At 34.8% G+C, this 17,867-nt stretch overlaps 1 protein-coding gene and 1 pseudogene across 1 annotated transcript; both read right to left on the bottom strand.

Moving 5' to 3' along the window:
- Window positions 1-7,002: 7,002 nt before the first annotated feature.
- On the bottom strand, window positions 7,003-13,555 carry LOC21387462 (annotated as a pseudogene).
- Window positions 13,556-13,985: 430 nt separating this feature from the next.
- LOC21387461 (UDP-galactose/UDP-glucose transporter 4) lies at window positions 13,986-17,552 on the bottom strand. The gene is made up of 7 exons (XM_024161835.1): window positions 17,104-17,552; window positions 16,602-16,630; window positions 16,289-16,490; window positions 15,685-15,927; window positions 15,297-15,398; window positions 15,047-15,154; window positions 13,986-14,548 (listed from the first exon to the last, which is right to left on the bottom strand). Exons 1-7 carry the CDS (start codon window positions 17,227-17,229, stop codon window positions 14,288-14,290), a joined length of 1,071 nt encoding a protein of 356 aa, XP_024017603.1. The 5' UTR covers window positions 17,230-17,552; the 3' UTR covers window positions 13,986-14,287.
- Between the last annotated feature and the right edge of the window lie 315 nt (window positions 17,553-17,867).

Here is a 17,867-nt window from a genome sequence, read left to right as displayed (position 1 = left end):
AATATGTGATTTCTCTTAATTTATTTTGTTTCCTTTTCTTTTGTAATTTTCTAGTTTTACAATTTATTTCCTTATTTGACAGGCAACCTCTGAACACTATAAATAGAGGGGTTGGCCTAAGGTTTTAGGAAGTTTTTAATATTCAGTTTTCTGTCGTCTTGCTGTTAGTCTCATATTTTCTCTCTAGAACTTGTGATAATGTTTTGCAAGATAGGCTAGAATTCTCTTGGTGAGGTTAGAGATGAACTTCTGTTGAGCGATCCAATTTAGAGTTTTGATTCCTTGTGCTATAAAGTTCAACATCTGAATGAATTAAATCTCATATATTTTTCTATTACTTTTCAAAATATTATGTGCCAATTTTTATATAAGTTCAGTCACGCTTTTCTTATGTAATTCTGTTATGCATTGTTTTGTCATTCAAATTATTTTACAAATTGTCTTTTACTGTAATATTGTCAAATTGATATATTGTCGATTTTGGATAACTTGTAATAATAATATTTTCTGAGCCAACATAGAGATTTAATTTATTCGATTATTTTATTTTGTGAATCAAAACTTGAATTGGTGAACGAAGCATTAGGGATTCTCGACACCTTACCGTTTTCTTCATATAGATTTTCTCCTTTTTATTTTATTTGTAACAAAAATCTCAAAAACTCTCATTTTTCTTTAATTCACTTTTCTCTAACACTCTTATTCTGTTAGTCTTTCTTGTTATTTTATTATCTCTCTGTGGATACGACTGCCATTCTGTGCTACAATTGACCGCTTGTGAACATCACTTTTGGGCGTTAATCAAATTTTGGCGCCGTTGCCGGGGAGATGCTATTAACAAGAGTGATCAGTAGATTTTGAGCCAAAGAGGTAAGTACATATTCTCTGTATTTTTATTTTACTTTGTTTCTCTTTCTTGATTCACGTGATCTGTTTTTAGCCTCTATTAAAAAAAATGAGCAAGAGCAACATTTAACAGATCATGTAGTTTGGTCGTAATCGCATTTGATGCTATATAGTTATTTGTCAAAAGAACACCTTTCTACATTCACCTCATTATTGCAAGTTGTCTCTTACCAAAAAAAAAAAAAGAAGAAGAAGAAGAAAAAAAAAGAAAAAAAAAAAGAAAAGGAGTAGTTTATTTTTCTATGCTTTTTTGTTGGCTCTTTGTTCGTTTCTGTAAATTTCTGTTTGACCCGAATGAAATCCCAAAAGCTGGTTTGTGGTAAGAATGGTGGAATGTTCTAGTAGTTGATTAACCTATCTTTTGGTCAATGTTCGTTCAATTGTTTGTCCTAAAGTTTACCTTCCTCACACTGAGCGTTGATTGTTCAATTTCCAACTCCATGAGAGAAAACCTTTACACTTAAATATTTCTGACACCTGTGAGATCAATGGAGTTGAGACTTCTGCTTGGTGAATTTTTCAAGGCTGCATGTGTTATGGTTAGTGGTAAGAAGGTTATGGTTTGGAGCACACACACAGGACTCTGGAGTTATGACTGAAATAATCTTGATAGTATCTTTTGACTTCTCATTGACAATTTGTTTGAAATACTAAGGTGACTAAGCTAGTTGAGACTCAGATTTTCTTTGTGACATAATTTCTCTTGCACTTGGATTCCTAGAGACTAGCAATAAGTTGGTTGGGGGTTGTGATTAGTGCATGAAAATGCACCCTGAATACATGCTTTTGATTTATATAATATTTAAATATTTAAGCTTTAATTAAACAATTTTATTATTTTTATTCATAATATTTTTAATTAGAATTTGTCTAGTTTTTGCTTAATTACAGATAAAAGCAGTGTAAAAAGCTACACAAAAATAAGCTATAAAAGCCATGTTTTCAACCACCCGGAGCCAAGCCACTAAGCCGAGCCTCACTAGCCAAAAGAGAGAATAGCCGCGTGAGCCGAAGCCAAAGCCGATTTCCCCGTGGGCCCCAGCTCGCCTACCTTCCTCACTCTACCTCGCGCGCGTTACCAGCACGCAAACATCCCAGGGCGCGCGTTCTTCCTCCGCGCGATCTCCAGCGCGTCTGACTCCTCAGCAACGTGGGTCCCGCGTGTCAACATGCCATCCCAAGCTCTTCTCCGCGTGCGACAACTGTCAAACCTTGTCCCCCACTCTGCCCGCGCCAGCACAGTCCAACCAATCCTCCCACGACACGTGGCACGTTTCCTCCTCACTTCCAATCACGTTACGACACGTGTCCCCTTTGGTGCTGAATTCGAATTCCTTCCCCAAAAATCAAAGCAAATTACCAAATTCCTTCCCCAAATTAAATATGTGATTTCTCTTAATTTATGTGTAATTTTACTTTGTTTCCTTTTCTTTTGTAATTTTCTAGTTTTACAATTTATTTCCTTATTTGACAGGCAACCTCTGAACACTATAAATAGAGGGGTTGGCCTAAGGTTTTAGGAAGTTTTTAATATTCAGTTTTCTGTCGTCTTGCTGTCAGTCTCATATTTTCTCTCTAGAACTTGTGAGAATGTTTTGCAAGATAGGCTAGAATTCTCTTGGTGAGGTTAGAGATGAATTTCTGTTGAGCGATCCAATTTAGAGTTTTGATTCCTTGTGCTGTAAAGTTCAACATCTGAATGAATTAAATCTCATCTATTTTTCTATTACTTTTCAAAATATTGTGTGCCAATTTTTATATAAGTTGAGTCACGCTTTTCTCATGTAATTCTGTCATGCATTGTTTTGTCATTCAAATTATTTTACAAATTGTCTTTTACTGCAATATTGTCAAATTGATATATTGTCGATTTTGGATAACTTGTAATAATAATATTTTCTGAGCCAACATAGAGATTTAATTTATTCGATTATTTTATTTTGTGAATCAAAACTTGAATTGGTGAACGAAGCATTAGGGATTCTCGACACCTTACCGTTTTCTTCATACAGATTTTCTCCTTTTTATTTTATTTGCAACAAAAATTTCAAAAACTCTCATTTTTCTTTAATTCACTTTTCTCTAACGCTCTTATTCTGTTAGTCTTTCTTGTTATTTTATTATCTCTCTGTGGATATGACCGCCCTTCTGTGCTACAATTGACCGCTTGTGAATATCACTTTTGGGCATTAATTACTTGGTTATCTTAAAAGAAGCATTAATTTGGGTTTGTCATATAATGACTATCCGGCGATACTTGAAGGGTACTCAGATGCAAGTTGGATAACAAGTGCAAGTAATAACAAATCCTCATTCGGTTGGATTTTTACAATTACCGGAGGAGCCATCTCTTGGGCTTCTAGGAAACAAACGTGATAACTTATTCTACTATGGAGAGTGAGTTTATAGCACTTGCCACTGCAGGCAAAGAAGCGGAATGGTTGAGAAATCTATTGTTTGATATTAAGTTGTGGCCACAACCGATACCATATATTTCTTTGTACTGTGATAGTGAAGCTACTTTGTCTAGAGCTTATAACAAAGTTTATAATGAGAAATCTAGACATATTAGCTTGAGGCATGAATATGTGAAACAATTGATAACCGATGGTGTTATCAATATTGTTTATGTTAGGACAAACAAGAACCTAGCAGATCCTTTGACGAAAGGTCTTTCAAGAAACTTAGTCAAAGAAACATCTAGTGGAACGAAACTGAAACCTTTCTTTGAAAGAGTCACTGATGATGGTAACCTAACTATGTAGTAATTGTACCATTATTCCATAGTTAAATGGGTAAGAACAAGTCATTGTTATGTGACCGGGTTAGCACCAAAATTTAATTAGTCCCTTTCAAGATGTCGGTGCAAAATAGCTACGTAGTTGAGGTTGAGTTTATACTCTTAATGGAGCTCGAGTCTCATAATAGCTAGAGATATAATTCGAAACTTAACCTAAGTGAACATAAGGAATGGTGTCGTTCCTAACAAGACCATGGTTTAGTCTTGTAAATGTTCATGAATCCAAGATAGAGCACAAGGCCGGAATAGTGCTAAATGATTAGTACAGATTTTTAAGTCTGGGATAATACATATGTGATATGTTTTCGGTATTTACTTAAGAGACAAAGTTTAATGTAAAGCACACTATTATCTTGTAAATACTTTGAAGTATAGTCACTAATTGGAGGTTAAAATCAAAAGATACCTTCATGTATGTATGTGCTTATCGTTGTTAATTCTGGAGAAATATTACAATCTAGTGGGGGATTATTAGAGAGATTGTAATATGTGTCTCAATTACAAGATCACATAATCTTTGGCCTAAAACGCAAGGAAAATGGCAAGGTAGCGCTGCAGTGCATGTTTAATGCACTACAGCGAGTTTGACAGCACCATTTGGTGCTATCAAGGTAGCCATAGGCGCTGCAGCGCCAATTTTGGGCATTGCAGCGCCTGTCCCAGGAAAACAGCCGCGCTGCAGCGCCTGTCCAGAAATCAGACGCGTTGTAGCGCCTGTTTTAGGCACTGCAGTGCCTGTTTTGGGCGTTACAGCGCTTGCAGTGCAGACCTCTCGGGTCTGTTTTGCGCTGCCCGATTGCTACAGCGGGGAAAACACCCGCTGCAGCGGGTATTACTCCAGAAAACTATGTTTTATTGCGTTTATGTGATCTAAAAGGTCTTGAACCATTAGTGATATATTTTCACATATATCTGAACACTTATTAGCAATAAATATAACCATTGTAATAGGTGTATCAATCTATGAAAAGGTACCTTTACATTGAAAAGGTATCTTGATGTGAAAGGTTGTAATGTTTAAAGAGGATGCATTCATTCATGAAATGACACATCTGTCTGTATTAATTTTTCAGAGAATTTATAGACTTAATTAATGTATGGTACTCAATATTATTGCTACATATTGTGTTCAATGGTTTGTTGTATCTTGGTGGTAATTTGCTATTAAAACTCATTAGCAAACTTTGAGAAGTGAGGGCAAAGAAAACCTTAAAGGAAAGTATTCCTATACGCCTCAAACCCTTTATTGAATCTGCATTCTTTTCACCCTCTACACTCAAATTCTCCAACACTTGAGGCATCGCTGAGCATAGTCCTTGCTATCCTAGTCCATGGTGGGCCAGTAATACCCCTGTCGGAGACATTTGAAGGCCAAAGCTCGGCCATCACTATGATTTCCACAAACTCAGTTGCGTATTTCTTCCATTAAGTATTTTGCCTCTTCTGGTCCAACGCATCTTTGGTAGGGACTGGAGTGCCCTCTTCAATAGAGAATCCCATTTATCAGGGCATATCGTGCAGAGGTATTCCTGATTCTTCTTACTTCTTTTTAGTTTTCGGTAAGTTTGGATGTTGTGAGGTACTCGATGATTGGGTCCATATAGGTCTTGGGTTGCTTACACATTTTGAGGACCTCTGTCCATTCAATACTCGGCTGACCAAGCCATTCGATTGCAACAGAAGTGAGGATCTCATCACCCAATCGGGAAGCCAACCGAGCTAAAGCGTCGGCCTCAGCATTCTCCATTCTCTGTATCTGGATATGCTCATAGCTCTTGAACTCCTTGAGTAGATTCTTTACTTTCTTACAGTAACTGACCAATCTTTCTCCTCAGGTGACCAGTGACGAATCACTATGGCCATGTTTGGAGTTGGTTTTGTAGTTGTTTTTAACATTTTTTGAGAAAAAAAATGAAAACGAGAGAAAAATAGCGTTTGGCACAATGAAAGGCAAAAAACGGAAATGAAAACGATTTTTTGGATTAGTGTAAAATAGGAGAGAAATGAAAAACAACTTTTAGTCGTTTTTGCATTTTTTGTTTATGTTTTCTTCTTTCTTGAGCACAGAGAGAGAGAGAGCGAGAGATATTAATGAATTTTTTTTATACTAAAAACAATCTCTTGATAAAACTATCAAACGCATTTTTAAAAATAATTTCTGTGTGAAATTGAAAAATATTTTCATTTTTATTTTTATACAAAAAATAAAATCATTTTAAAACGAGGTTCAAACGCACTTTATGTATTCCAATCTTCTCGACATCTTGTACCCGAGCAAGTTCCAAACTAGCAATCATTGCCTCGTACTCAGCCTCGATGTTTGAAGCTTGAAGAGCTAATTAAAATGCCACTAAAAAGAGTCATCCTTTATATTCAGAACACCCAATAAAATAAATTTAATATTTTTATGCCATTTACTTTATTAAAAAATATCTTAGATAGAATACTTTAAGCCCAAAACTTTCCAGGAAGAGCTAATTAAAATGCCACTAAAAAGAGTCATCCTTTATATTCATCACCCAATAAAATAAATTTAATATTTTTATACCACTTAATTAATTAAAAAAATATCGTACATAGAATACTGTAAGCCCAAAACATTCCAGGAAGAGCTAATTAAAATGCCACTAAAAAGAGTCATCCTTTATATTCATAACACACCATAAAATAAATTTAATATTTATGCCACTTAATTTATTAAGAAATATCTTAGATAATATCTTCAGAGATTATTCTAATATAATTTTAAAACGAACAAAGATGGCGATGATATAATGTAAAACCATTATATTTTTGGCGGCATATTTTTCTTATTTTTTAATGTTTTTAAGTAAAAATGGTAGAGATACCATACTTTTTTCAAAAATAAATATTTATACTATTTACTTCAATTGTTTTTCAAAAATAAAAATTTATGCTATTTACTTCAATCATTTTAAAAATGTGTTAAATTTTACTTCAAAAACATTTTTAAAGAATGTGTTACTTACCTCTTTATCCCTTCTATTTGCACCAGGTTGAATTAAATTTATGAATACCACATAAGAACCTATAAACAATTAACCATGAGAGATCTTAACTATCAAATTTTGAAGTAGAATATCATCAACCTCACAAACACTGAACTCATATTAAAGAAAACCCAATAATCTATCATCTCAAGCATCAACATCACAGAATGAGAGTTCGGCTCGGATCCCTCGAAAAATGACGGATATCAAACATACATAGCCCCAAAAAGGATCTCCAGAAAATCAAAGTTTTGGCCATCTTTGCTCCTCTCTCTTCGATCTTACTCATAGTCCTCCCACGTTTTTAAGTGTCCATCCCAAGGAATAAGCAGCAGCTGCGGCCATTGCTCCATTAAAGAGAGTCATGACCACCGAGAATGCATAATTTTGGCCCGCGATTCTCGCCTTGACTATGACGAGAAATGCCAAGGCGAGTGCAGAGAGCAAACATGCACCAAAAAACTTTACCGACTCATCTTCAGTAAACGGGATAAGAATGATAAAAGACAGCAAAGGGACGCTGCCGAAGAGAACGAAGGCTGCAAAGGTGAGAAGGCCGTTCTTTCATGGCTTTTCTACTGCTTTATCTGGAGGGGGCATTCCTTTGTCAGCCATCATCTTTTCACCCACCAAAATGTCCTCGTATTTGGCAAATATGCTCACAATCTACGACATTGGAGGCAAATTCTCAGTATTAACCAACTAAAATTAGTCGAAGGCATATTCAGTATTTGTACTGTTCTTTCATGAATTCGACTGTTGTTTTTTGCTTGCTGAGAATGTTGTATATTATTGGTCTGTTCGGGAAATTTATACCATCTTTTTTTTTTTTTTAAAGCAGAAGTATAAATACCGTCTAGAGTACCACACCAAACATATACCAGAACATTTAGCTATGTATCAAATTCATGCCCCGGACTCAATTTTTACTAATGCAATCACAAAGATGCCCTTAAAGAGAAAAAAGAAATAAAAATCCAAAAGTTTTAAGGAATAAAAGAAAAACAGCGTCCTAAGAGTGGAATTTTTGTAGGGATTATGGATGTGTGTTGAGATTCTTTTAAGCGTACTTTTCTTTGAAAGATACTTTGGTATTTACAATAGTCAAATTTGAGTGAATCAAAGTAGACATTTGATACTCACTATACTTGATAATGTCCAAAATGAACGATATATACTTTCAGAATAAACTCAAAAATACATGGGATATATTTTAATAAATTTCCTCAAATGTAGAAACTCTAAAAAGCACTTATGATAAGTAACATCCCATTCAGTCACAGCCCTTTCTATGGCAGTGGCATATCTCTCGGTGCTGCTAGACACAAAATCCCCAAACCCCATCGAAATCCCATCTGTGACCAAATTTGCAAACCCAAGCACCAACGTATCCACTATGCCAACCAATGAAAAGTACTGTTATAAGAGTCTAACCCAAAAGTTGCCCGACAATATTTTACACCGATAATATGTTGCATGATATTGCATATGTTCGTTTGTATGCAAGTCTTATTGAAAGCATATAACATGGATTCAAAATAATAAAATTGTTGCATCACTATGCCTCTTGGGGATCTAACATAGAATTGATGATCTCAACATGTGAAATCAAGTATGCCACGTCTAGCTCTAACATAGTACATTTCCTTAGAGAATTTCACCTAATTAGGTTCGTATGAATAACACACATTCTTCCTCATTTTTATCATTTATATGTCACTATCAACAAATGGCTGAAATAAATGGTATGACATGTACTTAGATATACTTATAAAGTATGTTAACATACATTATCGTGTATGTGTACTCATTATTTAACTTTGTCGTATCTTCTCAAAAAATTAAAACTATGCGACCCCGTGCCAATATCTACTATGTAATTGTTTAGTTACATAATTGAATATCATAATTAATTATGTAACTTCTTACAAGGTTCAGATTATATTGAAAATATGCCTATATAGAAAACTTTATAATGAAAATTTATGTGAAGTCAACGACAAACAACTGGAATGTAGGAAATGAGGAATCATATGACAAACATAAAAATCACAGAGCGAAAGCAAAATTTTCCTTTATTAGCAAAATTAGTGCGCCAGTTTCCAAAGTTTTTGTCTATTTAAACAAGCTGTACCCCAATAAATATTCTTTTTCCTTTAATTTTAGAGCCTTACCCTTCCCCACCACCGGTTCACCACTTCTTCTCTATCTTGTCCTTTTACCCCCTTCTTTTTATAGATGATGAATTATAGAATAAAACGACAAAAAGATCAACGTAGTTTCGTATTCATTGCTTTTATTAGTAATTTTGTTGCTTGCTGGTTCGTTTGTTTGTTTGTGTGTCTACACCTTTGTTTGCTTCGATAGAGATATAATTGTGAAGGACCCAACTATATCTTAGCTCTCTCTCTCTCTCTCTCTCTCTCAACATTTTAGCTTCTCAAAACATTCGTCACATTTTAAAGGTTTATATGGTCAAGAAAACGACAAAAAGATCAACGTAGTTTCGTATTCATTGCTTTTATTAGTAATTTTGTTGCTTGCTGGTTCGTTCGTTTGTTTGTTTGTTTGTGTGTCTACACGTTTGTTTGCTTCGATAGAGATATAATTGTGAAGGACCCAACTATATATTAGCGCTCCCTCTCTCTCTCTCTCTCTCTCTCAACATTTTAGCTTCTCAAAACATTCGTCACATTTTAAAGGTTTATATAGTCAAGTTTTAGAGTATCTAATTTGAAAAGATATTGTAAAAACGAAGACAATTTTTTCTTAAAAATATCCAACATAGTACCCCTTTTCAAAATGAAAAATTCTCTATTCGTGTTTTCAAAAAAATCAAATGAGAAACTCAAACTTCAAATAAAGGAAAAAAAAAAAAAGTAAAGTATTGATTACTTTTTTATAATACATAAAAATAAAAATATTTTGAAGATAAGCACTGATTTTGATTGACTTTTTTTTTTTATCATTGCGACTTCACATTTTTTCAATTATGAGGTGAGAAACTCAAACTGATATAAGAGAATAATACGCTCTTAAAAGATTAGCCCTAAAAAGAATAAGTTAAATGTAATTACACTATATATATATATATATATATATATAATCTTGAATCAAACAAAGAGAATTAACCAAGAAAAAAAGTAAGAAAGTGAAATATATATATATATATATACGAATTATGATTCAAAACAAAATATGAATAATAGAAAAATTCAAGAGATAAAAAGATTTAACGTGATTCAGCTTTGAGCCTACGTCCACGAACAGAAACGGCGAAAGAATTCCTCTATAACCAAAAGAGATTATAAAAGGCTATAAAAATCTCTCACCACCTAAATCCCAAATACACTCAAAATCTCTCAAGTTAAAAGCAAGAATACCAAATATCAAAGAGATAAATCTCTGATTAAATCTCGCTCAAAGAAGCAAAAGAGAGAAACTTGTGTATCAATGGAATAACCAAATTGTGCGGCTGCCCTATACACTCTTGTGGCTCTGTCCTCTCACGTTCATGTCGCTAGCATACATATACAAGCTCCCAAAAACACAAAGTCGACAACACCTAATTAATAGTAAGAGAAATACATGGGCCCTAGGCCCAATAACAAAAGACAATATATTGGGCTTAATTTAAAGCCACTCTCAACCATCTCCACATTGACGAAAATTAAGCCTAAGCCCAAATAATGAAATTCCTCCACCATCTCTTCCAAAACCCCGTAGGACTAATTCTAATTTGCAACACCAAATAAGTCCAAGCGACACTTAAACTTCCAAACAGTAACCAACTTAATCACCGAACTTGTCACAACTAATGCAATACAAATCAGATAATCAAGCTCCACCTGCTCACAAACACCGGGATTTTTATCTGCAACTACTAATTCTTTGTCTTCAAATAGGATGGCAAAATCATCAACTCTGTGATTTACCAAACTTGGTGATTTTGGCTCAACAAACCACAACCAATAACCGTTCACCCCAAACTCAAATCCCAGGAATGTCTTTGTCATTCGCTCAAGTTTACCATCATTCACATGAGCACAAATAGAACAACCAAATCTTAAAACAAAATCAACAGAGCAACCAAGCCGTACCTCAAACGAAGTCTTCAATCCAAATGCAGTTGATGGAGATCTAACTAAAAAACAGGTTGGAAAACCAAACTTAGAAAGCAAACAGCAAGCTTTTCCCAAGAGAGCTGAATTCATACTATCTGCAACTAACAACTACTGTGGCAAATTCCAAATAGTGCGGTGTCTCACTATCTTCCTCTCGCAGAAGCTGTAACTCTCACCAAATTGCACACCATCATAGTCATCAACAAATGTCAAAACTGACATCCCCACGTCACTCACATGACCCGAATGCAAATGCCATGAACGAGTGATCCTAAAATCTGGATCTAAGCAAGATGAGACCGCGGTAGCAATAACAACTGTACTACCCTGTAGAAAATAGAGCCCGTTATGCAACTCTCCCTTAATCACCGCAAAAGCTCCTTTACTAACTCTCAGAACTCCACCTTCAACAGAACACCTATAACCTTGTGAGTCGAGAGTCCCCAAAGAAACAAGACTTTTCTTCAAATCTGGCACATGTCTAACATTAGTCAAAGTCGTAACTCTGTCATCAAACATCTTAATTTTGACCATTCCAACACCTGCAGCTCTACAGGACATATTATTCCCCATAAGACAACACCCACATCAATAGACTAGTAGTCAATAAACCAATCTCTATTTGGGCACATATGTTGAGAACATCCAGAATCAAGAATCTAAGAATTTTCTACGCAATCACTAGGCACAGATAGGACATAATCATCATCTTCAAAATACTCAACAATATTAGCTCATGCTTCTTCACCAATTTTCTTATTTCCCTTGAGCTTTGGGCAATCAACTTTCCAATGCCCTGGTTGGTGACAATAGTTGCAGTTGCCTTTTCTATTTTTAGACTTTCCTCTATTTTTGTTTTTGCCTTTATCAATTTCTCTACCTCTAACAACCAATGCACCTGATTGATTTTTATCCCAATTTTCAGACACCTTTTTCTTCAGTTCTTTGGAATTCAAAGACGCCTTAACATCTTCCAAAGAAATAGTGTCTCTACCATATAACATAGTATCAACAAAGTGCTCATACAAACGAGGTAAAGAACATAACAAACTTAATGCATGATCCTCGTCATCAATTTTCACATGTATATTTTTCAAATCTAGAATAATTCTATTATATTCATCAAGATGACTTTGAATAGATGTACCTTCTAACATGCGAAGAGTGTACAAACGTTGTTTTAGATAGATCCGATTGGTGAGAGACTTAGTCATATACAGACTTTCAAGCTTAAGCCACAACCCAACAGCAGTAGTCTCGTCAATAACCTCACACAACACCTCGTCTGCCAACGACAGCTGAATAGCACTATGTGCCCTTTCTAAGAGGTCTTCTTTCGCATCTTCTAATAACATTGCCAGTAATGTCTCCTTGCCGTTTAGCGCCTTAAGCAACCCTTGCTGAACTAATAGGGCTCGCATCTTGACACGCCAAAAACTGAAATTCTTCTTCCCATTGAATTTTGCAATTTCATACTTTGTCGTCATTGTGGAGGTCATAAATCCCAAAATAATTTGACAAATAAACTAAAGCTCTGATACCAGTTGTTGTGCCAAACGCCAAATTCAACGGATTCAAAACAAAATATGAATAATATATTCAAGAGGCAAAAGTATTTAACGTGGTTCGATTTTTAGCCTACGTTCACGAACAGAAATGACGAAGAAATTCCACTATAACCAAAACAGATTACAAAAACCTATCAAAAATCTCTCACCACCAAAATCCCGAATACACTCAAAATCTCTCAAGTCAAAAGCAAGCAAGAATACCAAATATCAAAGAGATAAATCTCTGACTAAATCTCGTTTAAAGAAGCAAAGGAGAAAAACTTGTGTATCAATGCGGCTGCTCTATATACTCTTACGGCTTTGTGAACGTGAGGCTCTGTCCTCTCAAGTTCACGTCGCTAGCATACATATATATGCTCCCAAAAACACAGTCGGCAGCACCTAATTGATAGGTAAATAAGATAAATACATGGCCCTAAGCCCAATAACAAAAGAATATATTGGGCTTAATTTAAAGCCACTCCTAATAATTTTATGTTTAGTAGAGGAATTCGTTCCCTAATTCGAATCATGAATCATGATTCGTTACAGTATTTTTTCTCATAAAAAATTCACATACATCAAAAATGATTCGAATCACATAATTTGAATACTCCAACCAAACGTCCTCTAACTAAAGTAACGTGCATTTGTGAACATTAAAACGCAATAATGGCAAAAGCTATATAAAAGTCACCTTTTAGAAAATGCGTACAAGCTAGTAATAAAATTTTAACTTGTACTTCTAACCACAATCTGTCAAATATTTGATATTATAAATTGTAATATATACCAGAGGAAAGTCTGGTGGCAGAAATGGAAGCGATGAGAGAGAAACAAGTGACAATGGCGTCAAGCCCACCATACACAACACTCTTGACATGGTCTTCTTTCCATGGCTCTTTTGGTCTTCTTCTGCGGCTGCTGCTGCTTTCAATGTCTCTTCCCTCTTCCTGAATTAGACACTCTCTGCTACAGCTGCTAATCTCTGCCCTTCTTAATTTCCTTTTTCCTTTTTTTGTTTTTTGGGTTTCCTCAATTCCTTATGTGTAATTCAATTTTATTGCTCTTATGGTCCAAAAAACTGTTTTTGACAGTTACACACATTAAGACATTGAAAAGGTAAACAGAGATGAAAGGGCTGATCAAGGTGTCATCATGCATGGGACTTGTTTGCCACGTGCCAATAAAACTCTGTTGGTTTTTGTATATGTTTGCTACTTGGCTTCATTGTGTGACTTCAATAAAAAGCTCTCTACTTCTTTTTCTTTTATCTCAATTCTTCAAAGAGTGAATCTTTCTGTAACAATATAAGTTATTAATCTTTGTAAAAAAAGAAAAAGGGACAGTGGTCATATGTTATTTTCATTCCTTTTTTCCCCTATGACAAATTCGATTATATCTCTTGAATATAAAAATTGTGGCGGCACAAACAAGGAATAACATAATATATGGAAAAAGGAGAGAGCTAAGAAGAAATATATGTATTTCCTTTTCATGAAAATGAAGTTCCAACTTGATTATCAGGAAAAAAAAAAAAACAAAAAAAAAACAAAAAAAAAAAAAAAAAAAAACTAAAAACAAAAAACTTCCAATGGCCAAAGCACTTAACAATGGACCACCGGCCCCACAGAACAGCGACTTCTGTCTTTCTGGGAAGTCCTGTGTTCAGGAACTCTTATCCCAGTTAATTAACCTAGTACAAAGAATTAAAAAACAAAAAACAAAGGGAAAAGATTCCATCTGCAAGCATTATTCAGGATTACAGTTTCTATTTTGCTAGAAAGAAGTATTGAACAAAATGAATGAACTACCAATGGCCTTTTCTTCATATTGAACAATATGAATGAACTGCCAATGAACTGCCAATGGAGAGGAGACACTTTGTTTTAAACTTCAGACTAATGGCCTTTTCTCTTCATCATCATGATCTCTTACATTTTGTAGTTGGATTCCGATCTCTTGACTGGTTGATGGTTTTGAAAGCTTAGCATGTGAATTTGAAGAAGACTTCTGGGTGGGCTTGTTATCAGGCAAGAGCTTCAATGTAATTCCCATGCCAATCAGCAAAAGCCCAGTCCCATGCTGCTCAGTCAATGGCTTTGTGAAAATCATGTATGACAATAGTAATGTTACAGCCTTCCTTGCCGTTGTCACCTGTCCAAATATGAAAAAAATTCAGTGGAAATTTTGAAAACTTCTAAACCCTCGTATCCACACAAGTAATCTTATTCGGGTGCGCAAAAGAAATACAAAATAGTTCAAAAATGTTTAGAACCACCTTATGTGGGGTCTATTGCTTCATATAGTCTCCCACAACTTTAAATAATTTAACTTTTATGTAGAACAATGCTATGAGACACCAATGTAACGTGTTCAATATGCACGACTACTACCACCATACTAAAAAGGTAAAATACTAGGATGTTTTACTGTTTTCTAAAGTGGCACAGTTGCAAGAAAAAGGGACAAGGTAACTTTAGCACTAAATAACTAAAGATAATAATAGAATCTTTTGAAGTCCATTGATGTGAAATTCATAAAGTTGTATGACACAAATTAATTTATCCATTTGTGCATAAATTAAAGAGTGGGCAGTGCAAGAAAAAACAAAAAACAAACAAACTGTATGGGATAGAATAGAATGTACCATACCATGGCTGTGTTTGCAGCACCAAAAAGGGCAATAAGAGAGAGGACAGAGACTTGACCGATAAACGTGGCCATGGCTTCAAAGACTAACACACCATACACGTAAGGATGCTGTGTAAACGACACAAAAAATGTCTTTTAGAGAAAGCGTGAGACATGTGGAAGTGAGAAAAATTAAAATAAAAAATAAAAACATCTGTAAAGCTCGAGAAAAATGAGAGGAATTAATCTATTCTATTTTTAAAAAAAGTACCTGAGAGCAAGAATTCCATGCTTTGAATAGTTCTCCAGTTAAAAGCATGGGTGGGATCAAGAATGGCAGACCCACAACAGTAGAACAAAACAGCATTTCGGTCTGTGCATAGAATAAAAACGTCATTATCAAGTCATCACCAATTTTCCAGGAAAACCTCTTTTTCTTTCACATTTTATGAGAGTTCCCAAATATCCTGATTGTTATCACACTATTTTGAACCATGTGAACAAATTTTCACAGTTTAGCGTACTTTTGTCATTTCATTGTAATTTTAGTCGGATCTAACGCTTAAAAACACGCACTACCAGCAGGGATATGTAGAAAGCTGATTCACATTCTATAACACGAAGACATAACAAGAGGAGATGAATAGAGAGATCATCACCTGAGTAGTCTCAGGATTCAAGGTGAAGATTGCTTCTTGCAAATTACCCAGAAAGGAATCCATGATTAGAGCACCGGATACCATCAGAACACCAATAACACTGAAGTTAGGAGATGTTTGTGCGTCGGCTAAGGTGAAAAGGATCAAACCCACAACCAAAAGAACTGCAGAAATATATTCATGTGGTGGGTATTTCCTCCTCAAACCGGGTATAAACGCCCCCATTATCATCACAGGCAAAACCTGGAACACCAAAATTAATTAACAACTCAATCATTGTTTAAAATGATGGGCGTGTTTCCGAGAAATAATACGATAAGATACATCTGTGACTTAAACTCAATTCCATTGACAACTTTGTAGTAACAAATCTCAGAGTTCAAAATTTAAAGGACCAATCAGACATTCTCTTCAAAACAAAAAAGAAAAAAAAAATGACTTCCAAAATTAATTTCATACCAAATTATATTTGTGCCTTGGATACTTGCATTTAATTTTATGCAAATAATAATAATAATAATAGTAATAATAATAATAATAATAGTAATAATCATAATAATAATAATAGTAATAATAATAATAATAATAATGTAATGTGATTTACCTTTGTTGACTTGAACATAAGCTGTGCGGGGTAGTTGAGGAAAGCCAAGGAACCTTTGGTGAGGCCATGAGAACCCATTAAAACAGCCGAGAGCTTCACATAAGTCTTCCATGGGTTTACCATTTGCTTGGTGCTGAATCCTTGAAGGTAAATGAGGAAAATATACACAAATCCTTGAACAAATGTGAAGTACCAACCATAACTGGAACAAGAAATTCATCATTAACACAAATAGGCCACAAGTTTAAAACCAAAATCAAGCATTAGGAAAGAAAAAAAAATGAGAAAAAAATTTCCCATTTGCTGTACTTACCTAAATTGAAGCCTGTTATACACATATTCCTGAAAATTAGACAAAAAGAAATAATTAGTTATTGGGATATACCCAAAATAAAAAAAATACTTGATTCCTGAAATGAAGTAATTAGTATCATCTAGACTTCTACACTACAAGTTATTCCATCTAAAAAGAATTTTAATAAAAGCAATATTTCTTAGAGCTCAAAAGGCAAACAGATTAAAAAACAAATAAATTGAGTGGGTGGTCCCAGTACCCACCAGATCATAGGATTCAATATTTTCTTTTTCTTTGCAATCAAACAAAGAATAAAACCGGGGCAATTTATTTTTATTTTTTCCAGAGAAGAATTAAATAAAGAAGTCATTTTTGCCAGAAAGCTAAAAGCTTAAACGTATTATTCCATGCTAATCAAACGAGAAAGAAGGAAAGAAAACAAGAAGTCAGCTCATTCAGATTATTTTCCCGGAAACCAAACAGAAAACAGAGAGAGAGAGAGAGAGAGAGGCGCGAATACCTCGCAGATGCCATTGATAAGGTAGCCGAAGAAGAATCCAGAAGAGCACAAGAGGAATTGCTTCCATTTGGGTCTGTCAGAAAGCGAAATCCCAAACAGTGACCGGCTTTGCTCATCGTTCCTCATCGCAAGAATCTTAAGACAATTAAGAAACGAAACAGTGACGGCGTTTGATCAAAATGAAGCTTTTAATGGCGGGCTTCTTGCATGTTGACCTTCCCAAGAAACTCAAGCCAGTTATCGGAATGCGGTATCGGTTTGATTACGGTGACTTTTGAACATTAAAGAATTGAACTATTGTACATTGAAACCCAAAAAGGAGAAAAATCAGGAGAGAGAGAGAGAGAGAGAGAGTGACGTGTATTGTGTAATTGTATGTGCATATATATCTGAAGGCTGAAGCTGGTTCTCTATTCTCTCTGTTTTTGGCATGAAATGCAATGCACAGAGAGCAGGGACACCTCCTTAAATAAGAGCAGGTTTTCTTTTTCTATGCACATTTTCTTTGTAATTCCCTTTTTTTATTATTTTATTTATTTCCTTATTTTATTTTTTGTGTTTTGATCTTTTCCCGAATATAGGTGGGGCCGTTTTGTGACGTGTACCTCTTTGATTTTTCTTTTTATTTTTATTTTTTATTTTTATTTTTTTGGTTATTTATTATAGATTGAAAGAGACAGATGGGGTTGTGCTGATTTTTGAGGTACCCTTTACTTGGTCCTCTTTCATTTTTTTTTTGAAGGGTCCTTTACTTGGCCTTCATT

The sequence above is a fragment of the Morus notabilis genome, unplaced genomic scaffold, assembly GCF_000414095.1.
Source record: "Morus notabilis unplaced genomic scaffold, ASM41409v2 Scaffold10, whole genome shotgun sequence".
NCBI lineage: Eukaryota > Viridiplantae > Streptophyta > Magnoliopsida > Rosales > Moraceae > Morus > Morus notabilis.
The sequence above is the reverse complement of the archived record's forward strand: the minus strand, read 5'-3'. Positions and strand labels throughout refer to the sequence as shown.

Bases quoted from the DNA above. Each gene is read 5' to 3' on its own strand.
- LOC21387461 (XM_024161835.1), bottom strand. From the start codon at position 17,229: ATGAGGAACGATGAGCAAAGCCGGTCACTGTTTGGGATTTCGCTTTCT. The intron at 16,631-17,103 runs GTATTCGCGCCT...TCTAATTTTCAG, and splicing joins TTATCAATGGCATCTGCGAG to GAATATGTGTATAACAGGCT. The intron at 14,549-15,046 runs GTATGGTACATT...ATATTTGGACAG, and splicing joins GTGCTGCAAACACAGCCATG to GTGACAACGGCAAGGAAGGC.